This window comes from Jaculus jaculus, chromosome 19 (genome assembly GCF_020740685.1).
Source record: "Jaculus jaculus isolate mJacJac1 chromosome 19, mJacJac1.mat.Y.cur, whole genome shotgun sequence".
NCBI lineage: Eukaryota > Metazoa > Chordata > Mammalia > Rodentia > Dipodidae > Jaculus > Jaculus jaculus.
In genome coordinates, this window is record NC_059120.1 from 57,906,209 (window position 1) to 57,933,179 (window position 26,971).

Consider the following 26,971-nt stretch of genomic DNA (forward strand, 5'->3'; position numbering starts at 1 on the left):
CTGAGACTTGAAATGGGTGATGTGCATGGTTTTGCTGTTGTGGGGCTGGTGTAATGATATGGTGCAGAGAAGGCCAATGTAAGTGCCCAACAGAGCCCCAGGGAGGGGCTCTGGACCTCCAAAAATGGTGTTGAGAGGTGAGGCTCCAGCAGTTTCCAGAAGCGCGTGGGATGTGCTCTGAGCCATGCAGAGCAGCTTGATCACCCTGTGCCCAGTGTCAGGCCTTGATAGGGATTTCTTTTATTTTTTTTCTTTTTTTTGAGGTAGGGTCTCACTCTGGTCCAGGCTGACCTGGAATTCACTCTGTAGTCTCAGGATGGCCTTGAACTCATGGCGATCCTCCTACCTCTGTCTACCGAGTGCTGAGATTAAAGTTGCATGCCACCATGCCCGGCTAACGTTTATTTTTTATTTTATTTATTTACATGGAGTGAGAGAGCTGCCAACAAACTCCAGATGCATGTGCCAGTTCTTTTTTTTTTTAATTTTTATTTATTTATTTATTTGAGAGCGACAGACTCAGAGAGAAAGACAGATAGAGGGAGAGAGAGAGAATGGGCGCGCCAGGGCTTCCAGCCACTGCAAACGAACTCCAGACGCGTGCGCCCCCTTGTGCATCTGGCTAACGTGGGACCTGGGGAACCGAGCCTCGAACCGGGGTCCTTAGGCTTCACAGGCCAGCGCTTAACTGCTAAGCCATCTCTCCAGCCCGATGTGCCAGTTCTTGCATCTGGCTTTAGGTGGGTACTGGGGAGTCAAACCCAGGTTGTTAGGCATCTCTCCCGCCCCTTGAGATGACTTTTTAAAAATATTTATTTATTTATTTTCAAGGTAGGGTCTCACTCTAGCCCAGACTGACCTGGAATTCCCTATGTAGTCTCACGGTGGCCTTGAACTCATGGAGGTCCTCCTACCTCTGCCTCCCAAGTGCTGGGACAAAGATTTATTTATTAGAGACAGAGAGAAGGAGAGAGAGAGACAGAGAGAATGGGCATGCCAGGGCTTCTAGCTACTGCAAACAGACTCCAGACGCATGCACCACCATATGCATCTGGCTTACGTGGGACCTGGAGAATGAAACCCGGGTCCTTAGGCGTCACAGACAAGTGCCTTAACTAAGCCATCTCTCCAGTCCTTGAAAGGGGTTTCTAACCAGAGCAGTGGCATGGCTTGATTATGGCTTAAGGAGGCAGCTGGGTGGTCCAGGGAGGTTGCTGGAAGGCACTGTCTTACCCAAACAGATGTCACGTGGCCTGGACTCTGGAGGTGTTAGTGCCGAGACCTCTGCATCACCTCCAAATCAGAAGCTGAGTCCTGGTTTCCGCTTGCTGTGACTCACTGAGTGTGGTCTCTTCCCCAGGGGTGTCAAGTGACGTGCTGCGGAGCCCGCCTGGGGCCAGCGTGAACCTTACCTGCCCTGGGAGGGAGCCAGCGGACAATGCCACCGTTCACTGGGTGCTCTCTGGCTCGCACCGTAGACGATGGTCGGGCGTCGGAAGGACGCTGCCTCTGCGCTCGGTGCAGTTCAGTGACTCTGGCAACTATTCCTGCTACGTGGATGGCCGCCTGGCTGGGACCGTGGGCTTCCTCGTGGATGGTGAGCTCTCTCCTCCGAGCCTTTGGGGTTAGCTCCCCGGGGACGGGGTGGGAGCCGGTGTCCCATGGAAACACTTCACCTTGCAGTCCAGAAGTCCGTGCTGGGGCCTTTAAGTTCCTGTGATGACTTTGGCCCAAGAAATCTGGGGAGAAAGCTGGCCGTGGTGGCTCAGGCCTTTAATCCCAGCACTCGGGGAGGCAGAGGTAGGAGGATCTCTGTGAGTTCGACGCCACCCTGAGACAACATAGTGAATTCCAGGTCAGCCTGGGCTACAGCGAGACCCTACTTTGAAAAAGGAAAAACACAAAAACAAAACAAAGAAATCTGGGAAAAGGCCCACGGATGCCTGCCGGTGAGACACAGAGGGAATTCCTGCTAGGTGGGGACATCTGGCTGGTGGTCGACGCTGTAAGGCCCAGTGGCAGAATCGGTTAAGAACATGGGGCCAACAGCCTCGAACTCTCGGCAATCCTCCTACCTGTGCCTCCTGCATGCTGGGATCAAAGGCGTGAGTCACCATGCCTGGCTTCCATGAGTTAATTCTCTAGGTGAGGAAACTAAAGTGCAGTGGGACCTGCCCAAGCCCCTATCACTGACTCCTCTTTTCAGGCCTTTAGGCAGAAGTCTAATGGTGCCACCTCCTTCCCCTTGCCTAGGGTCTGCCTGTCAGCATGGCCTGGGGACTTGTGTCTTCATTTCCCAGTCTTGGTAGTAGACAGCTTCAATTGCTAGGACGAACCTCCAGACCAGAGGCAGTTATGAGAAGAAGGGAATTTATTCGAAGCTTGCAGATCCAGGGGAAGTCCCCTTTTCATAGATCCAAGCAGAGAGAAAAGCCACCACCGGCACCTTAAGCAAGCACACTGCAGGCAGAGCTCAGCCCTCCCCCAGCGACCCCTCCTCCAGCCGGCTAGCTAGCAACCCAGGAAGCTACACTAAAACTCCTACTGCACAGGTAGGAGGATTGCCGAGAGTTCGAGATCATCCTGAGTCTACATAGTGAATTCCAGGTCAGCCTGGGCTAGGGTAAGACCCTCCCTCAAAAAATAAACAGCAACAAAAAATTATTATGGAAGTTGTCAATAAAAACTCAGTAGCAGGGCTGGAGAGATGGCTTAGCGGTTAAGCGCTTGCCTGTGAAGCCTACGGACCCCGGTTCGAGGCTCGGTTCCCCAGGTCCCATGTTAGCCAGATGCACAAGGGGGTGCACGCGTCTGGAGTTCGTTTGCAGAGGCTGGAAGCCCTGGCGCGCCCATTCTCTATCTCTCCCTCTATCTGTCTTTCTCTCTGTGTCTGTCTCTCTCAAATAAATAAATAAATAAATAAATAAATATTTAAAAAAAAAACAACTCAGTAGCAGAGGCCAGTAAGCTAGAAGGGAGATATAAAGGGAATAGAAAGGGAGGGAGGGGAACTTAATAGGATGGTATTGTATATATGTAAGTAGAAGAACAGATTAATAAGGGTGGAAAGGCCAAAGTGAGGTCAAGGGAAGAGATTGAGTAAAGTCTATTCAAACTACCACAGTCTCCATTAGGTCTTCGCGTCATGTCTGATTTTGGACTAAGCAGGAAGAAGTGAGGTGCAGGGCAGGTGTGCTCCCACAAACCCTTACGCCTCCTCAGCCTACTGTGTCCACTTTTCAGAGCCTCCTGAGGAACCCCGTCTCTCCTGCTTCCTGAAGAGTGCCTTCAGAAATGCCACCTGTGAGTGGAGACCTCTAAATCCTCCCTCCCCAACAACCAAGGCCACGCTGTTCGTGAGGCTGCTGTAAGGAACCTGGCTGGGCTGCATGCTCCCGTCTAATCCATCCTCCTTGGGGCCCTAGAGCTGTGGGAGGGAGGGAGGACTCCCTTGGAGGACTCTCCAAGCAACTCATTTAAACTGACCTATCAAGGGCACAAAATTGTCTCAGTAGGAGGTAATTCCTGGGGCTGTTGTCTGGCACATGTGAGCCTCTGACCTGATTTTGATTTAAAAAAAAAAATAAAGCAAACAGAGGGGGGGCGGGGGGTGGCTGGTGGGGGTGGCGTAAGCCTTCCATCCCAGCACTAGAGAGGCAGAGGTAGGAAGATCATCGTGAGTTCGAGGCCACCCTGAGATTCCAGGTCAGCTTGGTCTAGAGTGAGACCCTGCCTTGAAACCCCCCCCCCTCAAAAAACAGCCAAACAACAACAGGAAAAAAAAAAGGGGGCTGGAGAGATGGCTTGGAGGTTGGAGCCCTTGCCTGAAAAGCTTAACAACCCAGGTTCGATTCCCTAGTACCCACATGAAGCCCCATGTAGAAGGTGGCACATGCATCTAGAATTCATTTGAAGTGGCTGAAGGCCCTGACATGCTAATTCTCTTTGCCTCTCTTCTCTCTATGTCTCCCTGTTTGCCAAAAAAACTAAAAAAACAAAAACCAAAAAAAATAGGCCAGGCGTGGTGGCACATCTATAATCCCAGAATTTGCGAGGCAGAGGTAGGTGGATTGCTGTGAGTTCAAGGCCAGCTTTGAGACTACATAGTGAATTCTAGATCAGCCTGGGCCAGAGTGAGACCCTACCTCAATAAATAAATAAATAAATAAAAATAAGAAATACATAAAATTAAAAATAAAGACAAGGGCTGGAGAGATGGCTCAACCGTCAAGACGTTTAGCAAAGGCCAAGGACATGAGGTCAGTTCCCCAGGACCCACGTGATACCAGATGCACAAAGTGATACACGCATCTGGAGTCTGTTTGCAGCAGCTGGAGGACCTGGTGTGCCCATTCTCTCTGTCTTGCCTCTCTTCTAACCCTCCCTCTGCTTGGAAAAAATAAATACAATATTTAGAAATAAATAAGGGCTGGAGAGACGGCTTAGTGGTTAAGGTGCTTGCCTGCGAAGCCTAAGGACTCAGGCTGGACGCTCCAGGTTCCATGTAAACCGGGCGCACAGTGACGTAAGCACGCAAGGTTGCACACGTGCACAAGGCGGCGCATGTGTCCGGAACCTGTTTGTAGTGGCTGAAGGCCCGGTCACGTCCATTCTCTCTCTCTGTTTCAAAAAAAAAAAAAAAAAAAAATTTTTTTTTTTAAATACATAAAAACAAGGTAATTTTTCCCTTTGGAGAAAGTGAACTGAGGCCTATGTGGACATGGTGCACTCGATTTAGCTTTTGGTGTCTTCTCTCTTGAGAGAAACCAGTGCTCAGAGAGATTGATGGATTTTCCTAGGGTCATCTAGCCAGTAAGCTGAGAACTCCGTTCAGGATGGGGCTACCTGGTTTCAATTACGGCCCAGAGAGCCAGGTGGCACTCTGAAGAAGATGCCCGGGCGGGGCAGGGCTGTTGTAAGTGACTCGATCCTGTGAGGGCAGCAGCCGGCAGGAAGTGGTCCTGGGCGGGGAGTTGGAGCAGGTAGCCATGGGGTCAGAATCCTGCTCGCCTGGGCTTCCCGGTCCGTTTCTAGAAGGTGGCAAAGTAACAGAGGCCCGGGGAGGACTCAGCTAGGGACTCAGAGGCGACCTTGGAGGATGGTGACAGCAAACGCATCTCAGCATTCTTGCCTGTTTTTCCTTAGTCTCGATACTTATAATTGAGTTTCAGCTGTCACGACACAGTCATCCCCACTGACTGGCGGTTGCCCTTTCCATGGCTTGAGTTATCCTTGGTCAACCATGGCCCAAAAATATTACGTGGAAAATTCTAGAAACAAGGGATCAGTGAGTTTTCAGCCGTGCCGTTCTGCGGGGGCTGATGGACCGCAGCGCTGGCTTGCGCAGGGTGTGAGCCTCCGCTTAGTCCGCCACCCGACCATCCGCCTGCCCGGGTTCACCTTCCCTGAGCCTCGCTTCCTGTGCTAACGGCTCCACGTCGCAGGCACCGGAGCACCGGACGTGAGGGTCAGGTTGATCCTGGGGCTGTGTGACCGCACTGCCAGGCACTTGGCCCCTGGTATTCCAGAACAGGGCCTGGCACTCTGATTAAGTCGGGCAGCGACTTCAGCACAGTTTGGCTTCTGCCTGCGTCTGTCTCTAGAGAGCTGCTGGCAGAAATCTCTGTATTCACAGGGCGTGGTGGTGCACGCTTTTAATCCCAGCATGTAGGAGGCAGAAGTAGGAGGATCGCCGTGAGTTCAAGGCCAGCCTGAGACTAACATAGTGAATTCCAGGTCAGCTGGAGCCAGAGTAATACCCTACCTCAAAAAGGCAAAAGGAAGGAAGGAAGGAAGGAAGGAAGGAAGGAAGGAAGGAAGGAAGGAAGGAAGGAAGGAAGGAAGGAAGGAATCAGCTAGAGTGTTCCTCACCTAGTGTTTTGTTCCATAGCAAAACTGTCCCGGCGCAGGACTTTCAGAAACCCTGCCCATACTCTTGGGAGTCCCGCAAGTTCTCCTGCCTCTGGCCGATCCGGGAAGGACAGAAGCATTACTTGGCCCTGTCTCTGTGCATCGCCACGAGCGCTGGGAGCAAGACCAGCAACAAGGTGGCCTTCGACAGCCATGGAATCTGTGAGCACCTGTCCCTTCCCCACCTTCGCTTTTGATTTACCCACCTCCTGGGCGGAGCGGGACAGGGGCGGTGAGGGGCCTGGGGAGCCGGACGCTTGTGGGCAGTGGTCTGACCGTAATGGACTGGGGAGGGGGGTCTTGTCAGGAGGCATTGGGGGGGTGAGCTCAGGGATGGAGCTCAGTGGTCAGGCCCTTGTCTAGTGTGTCTCAGGACCCATGTCCTGTGCCGGGCACTGATAAGCAGCAGGTTCATGAGGAGTGGTACGAGCGTGGGCAAGGGTGGCAGAGTCTCCCCTGGCATCTCCTTCCGTGTGCCCGCTGTTGTGTTAAAAGCCCCGTTTCCTCTCCCACAGTGAAGCCTGACCCACCGATCAACATCATGGTCACTGCCGTACCTGGACACCCGCGCTGGCTCAACGTCACCTGGGAAGATCCCGACAGCTGGAACACAAATTTCTACCGGCTGAAGTTTCAAGTTCGATACCGGGCTGCGTGGTCCAAGAAGTTCACAGTGTGGATAGTAAATTCATCCCTCCTACTTGCTTTCCGGGGGGAGGGGGGCGTGTATGTGGTGCGCATGCGCGTATGTAGGTGGTTCACGTGTGTGTGAGTGTGTAAGCCAGTGGTCAACACATCAGGTAACTCCTCAGTTGCCTTCCCCTTGTATTTTATTTTTTTTCAAGGTAGGGTCTCTCTCTAGCCCAGGCTGACCTGGAATTCATGATGGAGTCTCAGGTTGGCCTTAAACTCACAGTGATCCTCCTACCTCTGCCTCCCGAGTGCTGGAATTAAAGGCATGCGCCACCACACACCTGACTCACCTTGTGTTCTTTTTTTAATTTTTATTTATTTGAGAGAGACAGACAGAGAGAGAAAGAGGCACATAGAGAGAGAATGGGCACACCAGGGCTTCCAGCCTCTGCAAACGAACTCCAGACGCGTGCGCCCCCTTGTGCATCTGGCTAACGTGGGACCTGGGGAACCGAGCCTCGAACCGGGGTCCTTAGGCTTCACAGGCAAGCGCTTAACCGCTAAGCCATTTCTCCAGCCCATTCCCTCAGCTCTTAAATTCCTAAGGGCTAGGGTTATAGGAATGAGCTACCATATTTGGCTGAAAGCTACTTTTTTTAAAAAAAAATATTTTATTTTTATTTATTTATTTGAGAGATAGGAAGAGAGGCAGATAGAGAGAAAGAGAGAATGGGCACACCAGGGCCTCCAGCCACTGCAAACAAACTCCAGACGCGTGCGCCCCTTGTACACCTGCTTACATGGGTCCTGGGGAATCGAACTGGGGTTCTTAGGCTTCATAGGCAAATGCCTTAACTGCTAAGCCATTTCCTCAGCCCAGAAAGCTATTTCTAAAGATTAAAAAGAAAATGCTCATGGACGCTTGGGGGTAGCAGAAGGACATTGGAAAGGAAGAAATGGGTTTTAGGCCCAGTTTTCTACATTCTTCCCCACATTGTTTGGGTGAGTTATTTAACCCGATGAACCTTGGCTCCGTGTGTGTGTGTGTGTGTGTGTGTGTGTGTGTGTGTGTGTTTTCAAATATTTTATTTATTTATTTATGAGAGAGGGAGGGGGAGAGATAGAGAGAGAAAGAGAGAGAATGGGCACACCAGGGCCTCTAGCCATTACATACTCTAGACACATGAGCCACCTTGTGCATCTAGCTTTATATGAGCACTGGGGAATTGAACCTGGGTCCTTTTGGTTTTGCAGCCAAGCGTTTTAACTACTGAGCCATGTCTCCAGCTCTTGGCTATGTTTGTTATTTTATTTATTTGAAAGAAAGAGGGAGAGAGTTGGGGGGGGAGGGAGGGCATGCCAGGGCTTCCACCCACTGAAATGAACTCCAGACACATGTGTCCCTTTGTGCTTCTGGCTTATGTGGGTCCTAGAGAAGTGAACCGGGATCCTTTGGCTTTGTAGGCAAATGCCTTAACCACTAAGCCATCTATCTAGACCTTGGCTATGTTTTTATAAAACGAGACTAATAATGCCAGCCCAGTCTCCTCATGACACGCCTGCATGCACAACAGGGACGCAAGGGGGGGATTACTGGGGTCCTGTGGCTTGCGGGGTCTGTAGCCCATAGGGTGGGAAGCAGTGACTGGCAGCCAGCCTGTATGGCTGAAGGCAGTGCCATCTGGCTCTCAGCCTCCGAGGTGGTGTGAAGCCCTCTGGAGGGCAGGGTGGTCAAGGCCACCTTCTCCCTGTGGCACTGCCCCGCCAGCGCCCGCTGAGAATCACTGTCTCCCGTCCTCAGATCCAGAAGCGACACCACTGCATCATCTCTGACGCCTTGCAAGGCGTGAGGCACGTGCTGCAGATCCGGGCCCAGGAGGAGTTTGGGATAGGCAAGTGGAGCGACTGGAGCCCGGAAATCATGAGAACTCCCTGGACAGGTACCTGGGCACATGCGGACAGAGGGTGGGAAAGTTCAGCTTCGTTAGGATAGTTTAGCACTATGGGACAAACAATGCCAAAACTATAGCTTAATGCTGGGCGTGGTGGCGCAGGCCTTTAGTCTCAGCACTCGGGAGGCAGAGGTAGGAGGATCGCCGTGGGTTCGAGGCCACCCTGAGACTACAGAGTGAATTCCAGGTGAGCCTGGGCTAGAGTGAGACCCTACCTCGAAAAACCAAAAAAAAAAAAAAAAAAAAAAAAGAAAGAAAGAAAGAAAAGAAAAACCAAACCAAATGAACAAACAAAAACCTATAGCTTAAAACAGCAACCATTTCCTTCCCCTTTCTTCCCTCCCTTCCTTTTTCCCTTCTTTCCTCCCTCTTTCCCTCCCTGCCTCCTTTCCTCTCCTTTCTCCCTCCCTTCTTTCCTTTCTTTTGTCCTTTTTTTTTTTTTTTTGAGGTAGGGTCTCACTCTGGCCCAGGCTGACCTGGAATTCACTCTGTATTCTCAGGGTGGCCTCGAACTCACGGCGATCCTCCTACCTCTGCTTCCTGAGCGCTGGGATTAAAGGCGTGTGGCACCACATCCAGCTTTATTTTTATTTGAGACAAAGAGGGGAAAAAGAGAGAAAGAGAGAATGGGCACTCCAGGGCCTCTAACCACTGCAAATGAACTCTAGATGCATGCACCACCTTGTGCATCTGGCTTATGTAGGACCTGGTGAATTGAATTTGGGTCCTTAGGCTTCATAGGCAGTCCCCCCCCCTTTTTTTTTGAGGTAGGGTCTCACTCTAGCTCAGCTGACCTGGAATTCACTATGTAGTCTCAGGATGGCCTTGAACTCACTACAATCCTCTTACCTCTGGCTCTCCAGGGCTGGGGTTAAAGGTGTGTGCTACCATACCCAGCTAAACTAATCATCCTCAAGTTATTTTGAGGGTCCTACTGTGAGAGAGTCCTACTACGAGAGGGTCCTACTATGCGAGAGTCTATGTTATAACACTGTAGAGGAAAGGTTCCCGTGCGGGCCAGCATCTGTTTTGCCCTCTGTCACAACCATTTAGTTATTTATTTAGAAATAGGGCCTCATATGTCTCAGACTAGCTTCAAACTTTACATGGACTTGCTATTAGCCTAGGCTGACCTTGAACTTCTGATCTTCCTGTCTCTGCCTTCCCAGGTGCTGGAATTATAGGCATGTGCTACTATATCCAGTTTATGTGGTGCTTGGGCTCGAACCCAGGGTTTGGTGTGAATTAGACAGGGTTGCTACCAACCGAGCTACGCCCTCAGGGAACCCCTAGCCACTTCCTGTCGATAGTCATGAGTGACTTTATGAAATTCTGTTTTGTTAGGAAATTCCTTCAGCGGTTTGTTTTTCTTCTTTCCATTTTAGTGCTAAGTATGGGACACAGAGCCTTGACACACTAGGCAAGTGCTCTGCCACTGAGTGACACGGAAGCCCAGTCTAGCCCAGAAAATAACTTCTTTTTTTTCCCCTCTTCCGTTTTTTTTGAGGTAGGGTTTCACTCTAGCTCAGGCTGACCTGGAGTTCACTATGTAATCTCAGGGTGGCCTTGATTGAACTCACAGTGATCCTCTGCCTCCTGAATGCTGGGATTAAAGGTGTGCGTCACTACCCATGGCCTAGCTTTAAACAAAAAAAAATTTATTTATTTATTCACAAGCAGAGAGAGAGAGAATATGCATGTGCCAGGTCCTTTTGATGCTGCAAAGCAACTATAGATGTATGCACCACTTTGTGCGTCTGGCTTTACATGGGTACTCGGGAATTAAACCAGGCTTGAAGCAAGCCATCTCCTCAGGCACTTGAAAATAGTTTCTTTCTTTCTTTTTTTAAATTGTAATTTTGAGGTAGGGTCTCGCTGTAGCCCAGGCTGACCTGGAATTCACTGCCTCGTCTCAGGGTGGCCTCGAACTCACGGCGATGCGCCTACCTCTGCCTCCCGAGTGCTGGGATTAGAGGCGGGCGCCGCCCACCACGCCCGCACGCAGCTATCTTCACCCTCTTGCAGCCATCCTGCAGCGCTAAGCGCGTCGTCACTGCTGCGTGTGCCCTCCATCTGTCTCCAGAACTTTCCTTTCATCTTGCGGAAGCGAATCCCCAGAGCCTTTCAACAGTCGCTTCCCCTTCTCCCTCCTCGGGTTCCCCAACCTCCATCCCACTTCCTGTTTCTGAGCGGGACTTTTCCAAATACTTCGAGCAAGTGGGTTCTGGGGACCCTCGAGAGCCTCAGCGCACGCCACGTCGCGTGTGGCTGTGCTTTTCCGGGGTGACCACCGGGCCGCCCCAGCCTGTGGTGTGCTGGAGGCTGCACCCCGCAGCGCGCAGTCCACTGAGCACCCCCCCCCCCCGCCGCCCTGTGCCATTCTTTGGTGTTTACACCCAAAATTAGGACTGCTTGCTGCATTCACATGGGAATTCTATTTTTAGCATTTTGAGGAATCGCCACACTGTTTTCCACAGTGGCTCTACCATTTTTACATTCACTACAGAGTTCACAAAGATTCTGGGTTTTTTTTTTTGGGGGGGGGCGGCCTGAAAGGATAGCTTAGTGGTTAAGGCGCTTGCCTGCAAAGCCCGATTCCCCAGGACGCACCCAAGCCAGGTGCACAAGGTAGCTCATGCGTTTGGAGTTCAGTTGCAGCGGCTGGAGGCCCTGGCGTGCGCATTCATTCTCCCTCACACACACATAAATAAAAGTAAAAGTTAAAAAGATTAAAATGTTTTAAAAATATATTTATTTTATTTTTATTTATTTGACAGAGGAACAGGGGGAGAGAGAGAATAGGCATGCCAGGGCCTCCAGCCGCTGCGAACAAAGTCCAGACGCATGTGCTCTTGTGCATCTGGCTAATGTGGGTCCTGGGGAACAGAACCTAGCTCTTTTGGCTTTGTAAGCAAATGCCTTAACTGCTAAGGGGGGGGGGAGGATTGAGGTAGGGTCTCACTCTGGCTCAGGCTGTAGTCTCAGGGTGGCCTTGAACTCACGGCAATCCTCCTACCTCTGCCTTTCGAGTGTTGGGACTAAAGGCATGCGCCACCATGCCTGGCTCTGAAAAATATATTTAACGTGGAAAAGGTAGCAGTCTGACGGCTGCGGGAGGGTCCAGATCTCCTCCCCGACCAGGGCTTCAGCACAGGGTCAAGGTCACAGTCAAGGCAGGGTCTCCTCGTCTAGGACCCTGCAGCTACATGTGGCTAACCGGTCCCAGGAGCCCGTTTCACTCCTCTACAGGACACCCCAAGGGGACTTCCTGCGGGTGAGAGCGCTCTCGGGTTTCTGGAGAGATCTAGCCGCTCACCCCTCCAGGTAGCTTCCCACACTTTCCTCCCTTCTTGCTGCTTCTGCGCTTTTTCTCAAACCTGCCCTCCCCCCAGGGGCCTCCGCCAGCCGTTCCCACAGCATCACCTGCCACCGGCTACAGAGAGCTGGTTTGAAGTTAGACAGCTGGCCCCGCCCCTTGCTAGTGTGGCCCTGGGGAAGGTGCTGAGTACTGACCCCCGCTCCACAGAAGACCCAAGCCCCAGTGGGGAAGGTCCTGAGTACTGACCCCTGCTTCACAGAAGACCCAAGCCCCAGCCAGCACTGGGGAGGCAGAGGTAGGGGGATCACTGCGTGAGTTCCTGACTACCTAGAGACTACATAGCGAATTCCAGGTCAGCCTGGACTGGAGTGAGACCCTACCTCTAAAAACCAAAAATAAATAAATAAATATAAATAAAATAACCCAAACCCAATACCTGCTTGGTGTCTTGGCAAAGTAGGCAGTAAGTGCCAGCCGGCCATTGCTAGTTTCCACCTGTGGCTCCTCCCAAGCCTGGCAGCTGTACTTGGGGTTGGGGTCCTCCCTCAGCCCAGGTGGCCTCCTGGCTCCTCCCTGCTCCAGCAAGATGCCACACGAGCCACCACACGGAGCACTGACTCTTCCTGCCTGCCCGCATCGCCCAGGGAAGACCCTCTACCCCACTGGGAGACAGGAGATGAGGACCAGGATGCCACCTTCTTTGGTCTGTGCCACCTCTCAGCAGAACTGACAGTCAGCCCTCCTACTGGGTCCCTTTTTTTTAATGCTTTTTATTTTTAAAATTTTATTATTTATTTATTTATTAGACGCAGAGAGAGAGAGAGAGCGTGAGAATGGGCATGCCAAGGCCTCTAGCCACTGCAAATGAACGTCAGACGCATGTGCTTCTGGCTTTACGTGGGCACTGGGGAATAGAACTTGGGCCAGCCGGCTTTGCAAGCAAGTGCCTTTAACTGCTGAGCCATCTCCTCAGCCCCTTGATCTGTTTTTTTTTTTTTTTAAATATTTTTACTTATCTGTGTGTGAGAGAGTGAGAGGCAGAGAGAGATGAGAGAGAGAGAGAGAAAGCATGGCATACCAGGACCTCCTGCTTCTGTAGACAAACTCCACATGCACGTGCCACTTTGAGTATCTGGCTTTACGCTGGGGAAGTTTGTATGCAAGTACCTTCAAGTGCTGAGCCATCTCCCCAGCCCTCCAGACGTGATGTAGCTTGCAGCTTTGTTATTTCCTGCTAAACTCCTGGCAAGTTATTTTCTCTCCCTTTGCCTCAGTTTCTTCATCTTTAGAGCGAGGGTCCCAGCTGAGTGTGGTATCTCACATCTATAATCCCAGCGCTTGGGAAGGCCGAAGCAGGAGAATTGCAATGAGTATGAAGCCAGCCTGGGCTGTGTAGTGAGTTCCAGGCCAGCCTGGGCTACAAAGTGAAACCCTGCCTTAGGTGTGGTGGCGCAGGCCTTTAATCCCAGCACCCGGGGAGGCAGAGGTGGGAGGATCGCTGTGAGTTCAAGGCCACCCTGAGACTACATAGTGAATTCCAGGTCAGCCTCAGTCTGGGCCAGAGTGAGACCCTACTTAGAAAAACAAAACAAAACAAAACAAAAATAATAATAAAAGAAAAATAAAACAATAAAAATTATTTTAAAAAATTTGTTCAAAACTCTGTGGAACTTGGTGTGGTGAAGCATCTATAAATCTACAAATCCCAGCCCTCATAAGGATTGTGAGTTTGAGGTCAGAAGTCCAGACCAGCTTGGGCCACATAGAGTGGCAATATATTTCACATTCCTCTATGGCTGGGTCTCATTGCCAGGGCTCTGGGCTGTAGATGCAATACAGGGTCTGAAAGGTTCCAGATAATTCTGCCCTTGGCTGGGTCTGGAAACCCTCTGGGTTAAATGACCGCCCATGTTTTCCACTCAGTGCTTCCCACATCTCCTGGTTTTAGCTTTCACTCCCCTGTACCCACCCCTTCTCCATGATCGCCCCCTGCCCTGGGTCTAACGGTCTCCGGTGAGCTAGGCTGGGAAGACTACAGAGCAATGAGAAACTGGGCCCCTCCAGTGATGTTAGGGTTCAGTTCTGGGTTAGCTTGCTCCGTGACATTGAACAAGTTGCTTTCTGTCTCTGGGCCTGTGTCCTGCCTATAAAGTGAGGGTCACTGGGTGGGCTTCTGAACTCCAGAGCTTCTGGAAAGTTGCTCGCTCTCTCCTGGGGACAGCAGAGCCCACTGGAGCTTCTCCCCAAGCAGAAACATGGTAACCCCCCTGTTCTTCACCCGGCTGTCCCTCCCTTATTTACCCTTTTTACTTATTTATTATTGTTTTGTTTTGTTTTTGTTTTTCGAGGTAGGGTCTCACCCTAGCCCAGGCTGACCTGGACTTCACTATGGAGTCTCCTGGTGGCCTCGAACTCAGGGTCGTGATCCTCCTGACCTCTGCCTCCCAAGTGCAGTGCTGGGATAAGCATCCTATCTTTCGTACACCATTTCAGTGGTATTTTGAACTTCTTGGAAAAGCGATGAACTGATGAGAATATGTTGAAATCCAGAGCATTCCACCCATTGCCTGTCATGGTTCAGAGCCCCGTCCCTGGGCTCACACGTAGGGCCTGGCTGAACGCTGGAGTTTCGCCTTTCATTCTGGGCCACCTCTTCTTCAAGGATTTCTGAGGAAAATGCAGTTCCCATGGGGGCATGGCCTTGGGAGAGAGAAGCTGTCACCACTCCCTCTTACAGCGGGATATCCTCCCCCATTTGGCAGATGAGGGCTATTGATATAGTTCTGGTTGTGAACATATTTATTTATTCGCATGTGTGTGCTAGAGGCTCTTGTCACCTCAAATGCTTGTCTGCCTGTGTGTGGGTGGTTGGGGAACTGAACATGGCCAAGAGGCTTTGCCAGCAAGTGCTTTTAAACAGTCATTTCCTCTGCCCAGATCTGTTATATTTTTATGACAGAAAGGTGAAGGCAAGGAAAATGTTAACTTTAACCTACAGCTAGTGATGTGTTCTCCCTTTGTTTTTGTTTTTGTTTATCTATTTATTTATTTTTGTTTATTTTTATTTATTTATTTGCAAATGACAGAGAGAGAAAGAGGCAGTTAGAGAGAGAGAGAATGGGCAGGCCAGGACATCCAGCTGCTGTAAGTGAATTCCAGATGCACGCACCACCTTGTGCATCTGGCTAACGTGGGTCCTGAGGGATTGAACCTGGGTCTTTTGACTTTGCAGGCAAATGCGTTAACCACTAAGCCATCCCCCCAGCTCTTTTTTTTTTTTTTTTTAATCAGAGTCTCATTCTGCCCCATACTGACCTGGACTTAATCAAGCCTCCAACTGGAGTCTTTAGGCTTCACAGGCAAGTGCTTAACTGCTAAGCCATCTCTCCAGCCCTAACTACTAGTTTTTCAAGGTAGGGTCTCATGCTAGCCCAGGCCGACCTGGAATTCACTATGTAGTCTCAGGCTGGCCTTGAACTTACAGCGGTCCTCCTACCTCTGCCTCCCAAATGCTGAATTCAAGCTGTGTGCCACCACGCCCGGCTTTTTAAAAAAAAAATCTTAGTTTTTGTACGTGTGTGTGTGTGATGCATGTGTGTGGTGCATTCAAGTGGGTGTGTCAGGTGAGCATGAGCCACAGCATGCATGTGGAGGTCAGAGGACAACTTTAGGTGGTGGTGGTCACCTTCTACCTTGTTTGAGGCGGGGTCACCACTGCGTTTGCTAGGCCAGCTGGCCCCGGAGCTTTCAGGAAACTCTGCTGTCCTAACGTCTTCTCACAGCAGCTGGGCTGGGACTGTAGCCACTCAGCACAGCTTTGGGCTCTCCGTGGGCTCCTGGGATCTGAACTTGGGGACTCTCACGTAGGCACCACAAGCACTGTCCCCTCAGCATGTCTCCACAGCCCTGAAGTGTATTTTTATTTATTATCTTTTTTCTCCAGTTTTTCGAGGTAGGGTCTCACTTCAGTCCAGGCTGACCTGAAAGTCACTACGTAGTCTCAGGGTAGCCTCGAACTCATGGCGATCCTCCCACCTCTGCCTCCTGAAGGATACTGGGAATAACAAAATATCTAACCTGGAGGCCACCCTGGAACTATAGTGAATTCCAGGTCAGCCTGGGCTACAGCGAGACCCTACCCTGAAGAACCAAAACCAACAATAATGTATTAATATTGTGGGCCAGGTGTGGTGGTACATCGAGGCCAGCCTAGGACTACAGAGTGAGTTCTAGGTCAGCCTAGGGTACAGCAAGACCCTAAAATGAGAAAGCTAAAATAATAATAATAATGCTAACAATGTTGTACATTGTGTTGTTTTTTTTTCTTTTTTTAAAATTAATTTATTTTTCTTGACAACTTCCATAATTATCAACAATAAGCTGTGGTAATTCTCTCCCCTGCACTTTCTTTCCCCTTCACAACTCCATTCTCCATCATACCCCTCCCCCTCTCAATCAGTCCCTCTTTTATTTTGATGTCATGATCTTTTCCTCCTATTATGATGGTCTTGTGTAGGTAGTGTCAGGCACTGTGAGGTCATGGATATCCAGGCCATTTTGTGTCTGGAAGACTGCGTTGTAAGGAGTCCTACCCTTCTTTTGGCTCTTACATTCTTTCCACCACCTCTTCCTCACTGGATTTTGAGTCTTTTTTTTTTTTTTTTTTTTTTGGTTTTTCGAGGTAGGGTCTCACTCTGGCTCAGGCTGACCTGGAATTCACTATGTAGTCTCAGGGTGGCCTCGAACTCTCGGAGATCCTCCTACCTCTGCCTCCCGAGTGCTGGGATTAAAGGCGTGCGCCACCACGCCCGGCTTGGATTTTGAGTTTTAAAACGTGTGATAGAGATATTTCAGTCCTGAGCACTCCTCTGTCACTTCTCAGCACCATGATGCCTTCCAAGTCATCCCAAGGTCACTGCCATCTGAAAAGAGAAGATTCTCTAACCAAAAGTGAGAGTAGTGTTAATATATAGGAATAACATTAAGAGAAGTGCTTACCAGGCAGTTTGTGAGTATAATATATACATTTAGCCAGACACCAGCAGGTGTTACACCCCTAGGGTTCACGACTGCTCCTGTCATAGGTTTTCAGTATGTATTGATTTTTTTTTTTTTTTTTTTTTGAGACAAGGTCTCACTGGCCTTGAATTTGGACCAATCCTGCCTCAGCCTCCTGCATGTTGGGATTATGAGCATGCGCCACCATACCCAGTTCATTTTGGTGGTTTTTATTCTATTTCTGGGGCCCATGTAATCTAATGTAACTCTTTGACCCACAGACAACAGAAGCACCCCGGCTGTGACCCCCAAGACGTCCATCTGGGTGAGCGCGCATTCTGGGAAAGGGCCAGGCCGGGCCATGTGGTGACACTGGCTCCCGACTGGGTGCTAAAGACGTGGCTGTGGGTCGGTTCCCTGCGCCACCCCCAATGCCCAGCGCCTGCCAGCGGGATGGATGAGCTCCTGAGTTGTAAAGTGTGGGGCAACCCCTACTGGGGCTGATGGCCTAGCCTGAGACCCGTTTCTGTTCATCTTGGTCCCTCTCCCGAGGGACCTGATCGGCTTGCAAGGGGATTACCTCTGAAGCTGCTTAACACGTTAGTTGACTAATCCAATTTCCCACTCCTCCTTAATGCTCTTAATGCTGAGATGAAGCCTGCAGCCCCGGGAGGAGCCGGGTGCCTGCGCCTGCGCACCCCCCACGCAGGGCCGCCAGGCACTTCCAGGGTCAGAAGCAGGCGGGTCCCTTGCTCTCAGGCCAGACAGCTCCCAGTGCGGTTCCTAGGAGCAGTGGCTCTGGCTGAGGACTGGGCACCTGCTATACCCTGAGCTGTGTGGGGATCACATCCTGTGATGTGCTTATCAGCAAGGAGAGCAGAGCTTAAACTCACCTGGGCTCAGAACTTGGCCCAGAAGCCAGGTAGGCGTGGTACACGCCTTTAACCCCAGCACTCGGGAGGCAGAGGTGAGAAGATCTTGGTGAGTTTGGGGCTGGCCTGAAACTACATAGTGAATTCCAGGTCAGCCTGGGCTAGAGGGAGATCCTACCTCAAAAAGAAAGAAAGAAAGAAAGAAAGAGAGAGAGAGAGGGAGGGAGGGAGGGAGGGAGGGAGGGAGGGAGGGAGGGAGGGAGGGAGAAAAAGAAGAGAGAGAGAGAGAGAAAGAAAAAATAGAAATCTGCCCAAGACACTGGTGGATGGAGGTTGCCCAGGAGGCGTGCCCCCTCATCTCCCTGCCAGCAGGGATAAGTGCCTAGAAGGCCCCTCTGTACCTTTGATGCCCAGAACTCCCCAACTTGGGAAAGTGAGAGGTGCAAATACACAAGAGAGCCTTGGGTGGGTGAGGAGGGCTTTGACGGGAGGCCATGTGGAAGTGGGAAAGTGGGTGTTCATGACAAACAGGCTAATGGTGAGTCATGTCTCCCAGGACCTTTACGAAGACTATTATGACGAGGCTCGCTACAGGAATTCTGCAAAAGCAACAAGCCTCCCGGGTAAGCTCTGTTTGTTTGTTTTTTTCCTTTAATTTAGTTGAGAGAGCAACAGACAGAGAGAGAAAGAGGCAGATAGAGAGAGAGAGAGAGAGAAAGAGAATGGGCATGCCAGGGCCTCCAGCCACTGCAAACGAACTCCAGGCGCGTGCGCCCCCTTGTGCATCTGGCTAACGTGGGACCTGGGGAATCGAGCCTTGACCCGGGATCCTTTGGCTTCAGAGGCAAGCGCTTAACCACTAAGCCATCTCTCCAGCCCCTGCTCTGGGTATTATTATTATTATTAATTATTTTGTATTCCTCTAGTCTGCATAGAACCTATTTGGGCCCAGCATGGTGGAGCATGCCTTTAATCCCAGCACTTGGGAGGCAGAGGTAGGGAGATGGAAGTGAGTTCAAGGTTACCCTGAGACTACATACATAGTGAATTCTAGGTCAGCCTGGATCAGAGTGAGATCATACTTTGAAAAAAAAAGAAAAAGAAAGAAAGAAAGAAAGAAAAGAAAAGAAAAAGGAAACAAACAAAAAAAACGTAAAAACCTCCCTTCTCAGAAGCCCAGACACTGCATCTCCTCCCGCTCTGCTGCGCTTGGCTTTTCTCTAAAAACAGCATGTTGGCATACTTGCCCACCTAACTGGACTATAAGAGCCAGAAGGAATGCCTTTTTCTCTGAGAGTTAAAAAACAAAACAAAACCAGGGGGGCACTCAGGAAATGTCTGTTGAGTGAAAGAAGGAGCAAGAATAAAGATGTGACAGCCAGCGTGCAGGCGTCTTGCTGTTTGTGTTACGATGTGGGACGGGCGCAGAGACCTGTCCTGAGGCCAGCGGCCCCTCGTCAGCCCCCCCCCCCCCAGCCCCAGCACCTGCTCCCGGTGACAGGCAGGCAGCATCTGTTGGGTTGTGGGAATTACTAGGGATCCAGGACCCCGGAGCTTGGGGCCCCACAGCTGTGACTTCTGTCTTCCCAGCGGGAGCAAGCCGTGGAAGTTGTAGGAAGGGCCTTACCGTGGGGAGGCAAGCTGGCCTGCTCATTCATTCACTCAGTCACTCACTGATTCACTTATTCACTCACTCACTCACTCACTCAGTCAGTGAGGTCTCTTTACTTAAAAAAAAAAAAAAGTATTATTTATTTATTTATTTGACAGAGAGAGACACAAAGGGAGAATGGGCTCCAGCTACTGCAAACGAACTCCAGACGCATGCGCCGTGTTGTGCATCTGGCTTACATGGGTCCTAGGGAATCAAACTGGAGTCCTTTGGCTTTGCAGGCAAACACATTGACTGCTAAGCCACCTCTCCCGGCCATCTTTTTTTAAAGTTTTATTATTGACAACTTCCATAATTGTAAACAATATCCCACGGTGATCCCCCCCACCCACATACACTTTCCCCTTTGAAATTCCACTCTCCATCATATCCCTCCCCATCTCAATCAGTCTCTCTTTTATTTTGATGTCATGATCTTTTCCTCCTCTTATGATGGTCTTGTGTAGGTAGTGTCAGGCACTGTGAGGTCATGGATAGCCAGGCCATTTTGTGTCTGGAGGAGCATGTTGTAAGGAGTCCTGCCCTTCCTTTAGCTCTTACATTCTTTCCAGTGAAGTCTCTTGAAGAGCCTACTTCAGCAGTGAGGAGGATATTACTGGTTCCTGCCTTCCAGCTGGAGTAGTTGTTGGGGGGCATCCCACCAGCTCTGACTCAGTCTCATTTGAGACCCAAAGGCCAACCGGGGACTGGGCAGCAAGGAGACAGCAAACGTGGGAAGAGCCTTCTGGGAGAGGAGAGGGACGTATGGAAAACCCTGGCGACAAGGGACCATGACATGTTAGAGAACAGAGTAAAGCTCGTGTGGCTGAAGCTTGGGGCAAGAGATAGTACCCCAGTGGAGAAAACAGCTCTCTAATACTTGACTGAAAGCTACCATGGTGCTCTGAAGCCCCAGTCTTCTCTGCCTTGCGGGGGCTAAAGACCACCAGGAAAGTCATTCAGAGTGAGTGGACATCGCTGGCTGGCTGTGTCCTGAGCTAAGTAGTGAACTCCTGCCTCCTGTCTCCTAGTGCCCGGGGTGGGGGCCGGTGGCTGTTCCATCTGGTTACTTTACAGAGTGGCTTCCTCTTCCAGGCTGTCACCTTCTGGGAGGCTTCCACCCCCCTAAAATTTTTATTTATTTTATTTTTTAGAGAGACAGAGAGGTAGAGAGAGAGAAAGAGAAGTGATATGCCAAGGCCTCCAGCCACTGCAGTTGAACTCCAGACACGTGCGCCCTCTAGTGTGCATGTGAGGCCTTGCGCGCTTGTGTCACCTTGTGTGTCTGGCTTAAGTGGGATCTGGAGAGTCAAATATGGGTCCTTAGGCATTGCAGGCAGGTGCCTTAATTGGTAAGACATCTCTCCAGCCCCCAATTTTTATTTGTTCACTTGCAAACAGAGACAGACATAGGGAATGGGCATGCCATGGCCTCCTGCCACTGCAGGCAAATTCCAGATGCATGCGTCACTTTGCGCATCTGGCTCTGCATGGGTACTGGAGAATTGAACCTGGGTGCTTTGGCTCTGCAGCCTTAACTGCTAAGCCATCTCTCTAGCCCAGCCTTCTGGGAAGCTTTTGACATGCCAGCTAATCAACTGGCTTTCTTTTCTTCCATGTTCCTGCCCCTCTGTCCCTCATTCCCTTTCCTTTCCTTTCCCCCCCCAGTGCAAGATCTGTCCTCAGTGTCACTATCCACATTCCTGGTGGCTGGAGGAAGCCTGGCTTTTGGACTGCTCCTCTGCATTGCCATTGTCCTGAGGTAAGATGGGCCCTGGGGTGGCTCTGTACTGAACTCATGTGTTTTTATTAGAGACACACAGAGAGGGAGAGAGACAGAGAAAGAGTGAGCGTGGGCGCTCCAGGGCCTCCAGCCACTGCAGATGAACTCTAGAAGCATGTACCACCTTGTGCATCTGGCTTATGTGGGGCCTGGAGAATCGAACCTGGGCTCTTAGGCTTCACAGGCAAATGCCTTAACCGCCAAGCCATCTCTCCAGCCCCTACACGTTATTATTATTTTTTTTAATTTAAAAATTTTTATTAACATTTTCCATGATTATAAAAAAAAATATCCCATGGTAATTCCCTCCCTCCCCCCTGACACTTTCCCCTTTGAAATTCCATTCTCCATCATATTACCTCCCCACCTCAATCATTGTACTTACATATATACAATATCAACCTATTAAGTACCCACCTCCCTTCCTTTCTCTTCCCTTTATGTCTCCTTTTTAACTTACTGGCCTCTGCTACTAAGTATTTTCCTTCTCACGCAGAAGCCCAATCATCTGTAGCTAGGATCCACATAGGAGAGAGAACATGTGGCGCTTGGCTTTCTGGGCCTGGGTTACCTCACTTAGTACAATCCTTCCAGGTCCATCCATTTTTCTGCAAATTTCATAACTTCATTTTTCTTTACCGCTGAGTAGAACTCCATTGTATAAATGTGCCACATCATCATTCATCACTCATCATCACTCATCAGTTGAGGGACATCTAGGCTGGTTCCATTTCCCAGCTATTATAAATTGAGCAGCAATAAACATGGTTGAGTACGTACTTCTAAGTAAATGAGATGAGTCCTTTGGATATATGCCTAGGAGTGCTATAGCTGGGTCATACTACACGTTATTATTATTATTATTATTTTACTACACATTATTTTTTAAGGGAGGATCTCTCACTGAACCTGGAACTCACCAATTCCTCTATACCAGCAAGCTAGCCATCTCCAAAGACCCTCTGCTCTCCACCTCCACCCCCGTGCTTGGGTTCCAGGTGTGATTCACCGCAGGCCGACTCCTGTGTGGGAGCTGGGGCTCTGAGCTCAGGTCCTCACACCTGTGTGGCAAGCACTTTGCCTACCACTGAGCCATCTCCTCAGCCCCCTTCTTTCCTTTTCCTGAAGACAAGTGTGCATCAAGGGCTCGTGCATGTGCATATGCCACACACGCCATACCACACCACAAACACCACAGCACACACGCACGCACAAACATGAGCAAAACTTGAAAAAAAATAAAGAAAGCCCTAGCCGGGCGTGGTGGCGCACGCCTTTAATCCCAGCACTCGGGAGGCAGAGGTAGGAGGATTGCCGTGAGTTCGAGGCCACCCTGAGAATGCAGAGTGAATTCCAGGTCAGCCTGAGCTAGAGTGAGACCCTACCTCGAAAAACCAAACACACACACACACAGAGAGAGAGAGAGAGAGAGAAAGCCCTGTGCTGAACATTTTTACGCATAAAACTTTTTCAGTGGGGGCTGGAGAAATGGCTTAGTGACTAAGGCGCTTGCCTCCAAAGCCAAAGGATTGATTGCCCAGTACCCATGTAAAGCCAGATGCACAAGGTGACCCATGCGTCTGGAGTTCACTTGCTGTAGCTAGAGGTCCTAGCATGCCCATTCTCTCTCTCTCTCTCAAATAATAATAACTAAATAAATAACCTTAAAAAAGCTTTTCAAATCATGGAAAATGCTAATAAGAATTAAAAAAAAAATAAAAAAATAAAGCTTTTCCAGTTATGCTATTTCTTTAGGGTGTATTCTCAGCATTTATTCCCTCTGGGTCAGTGGGTGTGGAGAATTCCTCTCAGGCATTCAGCATAACTCCCTTAAGAGACCCTTCTGGGCTCTCCCCCCCCCCCCCCGCCCCCGTCTGTGTCTAGATGACCCTAAGAAAGTTCTAAAGATTGTTTATTCTATTTGGATAACCAGCTAAGAGCCAGTGGCAAAGTTGAAAAGCCAACTATCAATTATTTATCATAACAGAGACAGGAATAGCCTGCTGATATGAGAAGCTCAAGGAAAATGCCCAAATACTGTTTTGTTTTGTTTTTTGTTGTTGTTTTGAGGCAGGGTCTCGCTCTAGCCCAGGCTGACCTGGAATTCACTATGTAGTCTCAGGGTGGTCTCGAACTCATGGCAATCCTCCTACCTCTGCCTCCCGAGTGCTGGGATTAAAGGTGTGCGCCACCATGCCCAGCTTTAACTTTTTATTTTTATTTATTTGAAAGGGAGAGAGAGAAAGAGACAGAGAGAGAGAGGGAGAAAGAGAATGGGTGCACCAGGGCCTCCAGCCACTGCAAACCAACTCCAGATGCATGTGCCCCCTTGTGCATCTGGCTTATGTGGGTCCTGGGGAATGGAACCAGGGTCCTTTGGCTTTGCAGGCAAATGTCTTAACCGCTAAGCCATTGTTCCATCCTTTTTTTTTTTTTTTAAACATTGATTTCCTTTCTTCTTCAGAGTTCAGAGCCCTTCCTGGAGTCACTGATACGTGATGGAATTGGGGGGGGGGTCACCTTGCTCCGGCTTTTGGGCTAGCGGGCAGCAAGTCAGTCATGGAGAAGGAAGTCAGAGGGAGGGGACACGAGGCCTTTCGGGTCCCCGCGCACAGAGCACCAGGGTCCCTCAGGAAGGAGCGCTCACCGAGCCTTTACAGACCCCTTTCCTCGCCATCTCAGCTCTCTTGGCTCTGTCAGGTGACTTTCCTCAGCTACTGAGTCTGGCCCTGGGCCCGCATGCGGCCCTGTGAACGGCACGCTGTGATCAGAGAGATGCCTATCTGCTTCCTGTTGAACACCCGCCTTCCTGTCAGATGAGTCAATGCACGCCCAGCCGTGCCCACTTCACGGCGTGCAAGCTCTTCCCGCCGGGTGTGCGTGGGTGGAGTCGTGCTGGGGAGAATGGGAGCCCGGCGGGCAAGGGACCAGAGTGCTATCAGGGGACTGTGGCCATTTCCCTACTATTAAGCACAGGCTGGGAACGACCTGTCTCCTGCCAGCCTTAATTGGACTGGTGAGAGGACATTTCCTTTCTTTCTCCCTCTAAAAAGAACATTCTCTCCAGCGGGGCGTGGTGGCGCACTCTTTTATTCCCAGCACAGGAGGCAGAGGTAGGAGGATCGCCATAAGTTCGAGGCCGCTCTGAGACTACATAATGAATTCCAGGTCAGCCTGAGCTAGAGTGAACCTCACCTCAAAAACAAACAAACAAACAAACAAAAAACAAAAACAAAAACAAAGAAAGAAAGAAAGAAAGAAATAGAGCTGGGTGTGGTGGTGCATGCCTCCAATCCCAGCCCTTGGGAGGCAAAGGTAGGAGGATCACTGAGTTCGAGGCCACCCTGAGGCTACATAGTGAATTCCAGGTCAGCACGGGCTAGAGTGAGACCCTACCTCAAAAAACAAAAAACAAACAGACAAACAAACAAAAAGAGTATTCTCTGTCTCTTGCCTTAATTTATTTATTTTTGTTTGTTTTTCAAGGTAGAGTCTCGCTAGCTCAGGATGGCCTGGAATTCACCATGGAGTCTCAGGCCAACCTCAAACTCTTACCTCCACTCCTGATCTTGCTTTTTTAAATAAATGGGTTTGAAATTGATGATGGGTTCCCAATAAGCTTCTGGAATAGGACATGGTAAGGGACGCTTGAATGACTTTTGGGGTGTCTACAAGGCACTCACTTTCCCTTTTTGTAAATTGCATATTTTCTTTTACTTTTATTTTTCGAGATAGTGTCTTGTTCTAGTCCAGACTGACTTGGAATTCACTTAGTCTCAGGGTGGCCTTGAACTCACAGCAATCCTCCTACCTCTGCCTCCTGAGTGCTGGGATTAAAGATGTGCACCATCATACCTGGCTTTTGGTTCTTCTTTTCTTCTTTTTCAAAATTTTGTTTTATTTATTTGAGAGAGCGGACGGGCATGCAAGGGCACTCAGCCACTGTAGATGGACTCTAGACTCATGCACCACTTTGTGCATCTGGCTTATGTGGGTCCTGGGAAATCAAACCTGGGTCCTTTGGCTTTGCAGGCAAGCATGTCAACCACTAAGCCATCCTTTCAGCCCTCTTTTCTTTTTGGTAAATTAGTTCAGGCTGACCTGGAATTCACTATGTAGTCTTGGGGTGGCCTGGAACTCACAGCGATTCTCCTACCTCTGCCTCCCCAGAGCTGTGATTAAAGGCATGCACCACCACACCCAGCTTTCTTTTCTTTAAAACAAAAAAAAATTTATTTTCTTATTTGAGAGAGAGAGACAGCAAAAGAGACAGATAGAATGGGGACACCAGGGCCTCCAGCCTCTGTAAACAACCTCCAAACACGTGCCACCTTGAGCATCTGGCTTACGTGGGTCTTGGAGAATTGAATCTGGGTCCTTTGGATCCTCAGGCTAGTGCCTTAACCGCTAACCCATCTCTCCAGCCTGTAAATTGGATATTTTAATTTATTTTATTTATTTGAGAGAGTGGAAGTGGGCGGGGGAGAAAGAATGGTTGCCCCTGGGCCTCGAGCCACTGCAAAGGAACTCCACTTGCATGCATCACCTTGCGCCTCTGCGTTATGTAGGTCCTGGGGAATCGAACCTGGGTCTTTTGGCTTTGCAGGCAAGCGCCTTAACCGCTAAGCCTGAAGCTGGATATTTTGAAACAGTTCCTTGGGTATGGTGAGGCGGACATGATGAGAGGCAGAGCTACCACTCTCGATTGCCGAGACGAGGCAGGGCGTACCAGGCCAGCAGGTGGGTTTGTTGTTTCTCACTGTGGCTCGGGCCCAGGGGCGGTTAATGTCTGCGGTCTATCTCTGTGTTTACAGGCTCAGGAAGACTTGGAAGTCGCAGGCGATGAAGGAACGGAAAGCCTGCGCATCCTCGCCCTGCGCCTCCGAGCAGCCCAAGCCCACCCTGGCGCTGGTTCCTCTCCTTGCTGCAGCCCCAGCTGGAAACGCCGCCGGGAGCCGCAGCTTCCCGGACGCTGGGAGGGAGCCGCGGGGCCCGTATGACATCTCCAATCGAGACTACTTCTTCCCGGGGTAGCCGGGCGGCGGAAGCTGGCAGCAACGCCCGGTGGGTGAGGCCCCCGGAGGCTCTGCGTGCACTCGCTTGTCACTGCTGTTGTAGCTCGTCCGGGACAGGGTTCACTGCATCTGTGCAGAAGCCAGAGGTGGGTGGGGTTTCGAACCCCCGCCTCCCCTTACCAAGCGCACTGTGTAACGGGGTCAAGGCGGCCCAGGCCACTGTGGACAGAGCCCGTCACGAAGGCGCACAGAGGCTGCTGAGCACCCGCCCATCTGGCCCACACCTGCCGCACCCCCACGAAGACCAAGGGGCGGCCGTGGGTTCGAAGGCTACACCCCAGTGGCCTAGCTCCTGGCCAGCCGCCTTGTCCCATCTTCTGGCTTGAATTCTTAAAAAACGTCAAGTGCCTTCACCCTTCTGTTCCTCTAGGCTTATCATGAGCCACTGGGGCTGGTGGAAAATTCTTCACTTCTCCTCACTTGAAAAACAGCCGGGGTGGGTGGGAGGAGGGAAGGTTGCGGTGAAAAATATCTCAGGGCCTGATGGTTTCAAGTGGAGTGCTAGCTAGTCTCCTCGTTAGCGTTTTGCAAATGTGAATGAACGATGATCCAAGGCACTTGGAAAGCTTGGTTACTCTCTTTGATCTCAGGATTTCGGGAAGAGGAAGGAGAGGAGTGGGGATAGGTCCCCGTGGACCTCGGTTATAGCTGAGGGGGACCATAGGCTCTGAAAACCAACGCTCCCTGCCCCCACACTCTCCAAAGGAGGGTCGGTGGTAGCGAGGGCCTCTGCCAATGCCAAGGGCACAACTGCTTTAGCTACTGATTCTGGCTTCAA

At 50.5% G+C, this 26,971-nt stretch overlaps 1 protein-coding gene across 1 annotated transcript; it reads left to right on the plus strand.

The window, feature by feature from the left end:
• Positions 1-124: 124 nt before the first annotated feature.
• Il6r (interleukin 6 receptor) lies at positions 125-26,200 on the plus strand. Its single transcript, XM_045138012.1, has 10 exons — positions 125-137; positions 1,361-1,597; positions 3,244-3,367; positions 5,891-6,072; positions 6,426-6,592; positions 8,345-8,483; positions 17,094-17,137; positions 18,241-18,307; positions 21,004-21,097; positions 25,933-26,200. The coding sequence occupies exons 1-10, from the start codon at positions 125-127 to the stop codon at positions 26,150-26,152; spliced, it is 1,287 nt and encodes a 428-aa protein (XP_044993947.1). The 3' UTR covers positions 26,153-26,200.
• Positions 26,201-26,971: the final 771 nt, after the last annotated feature.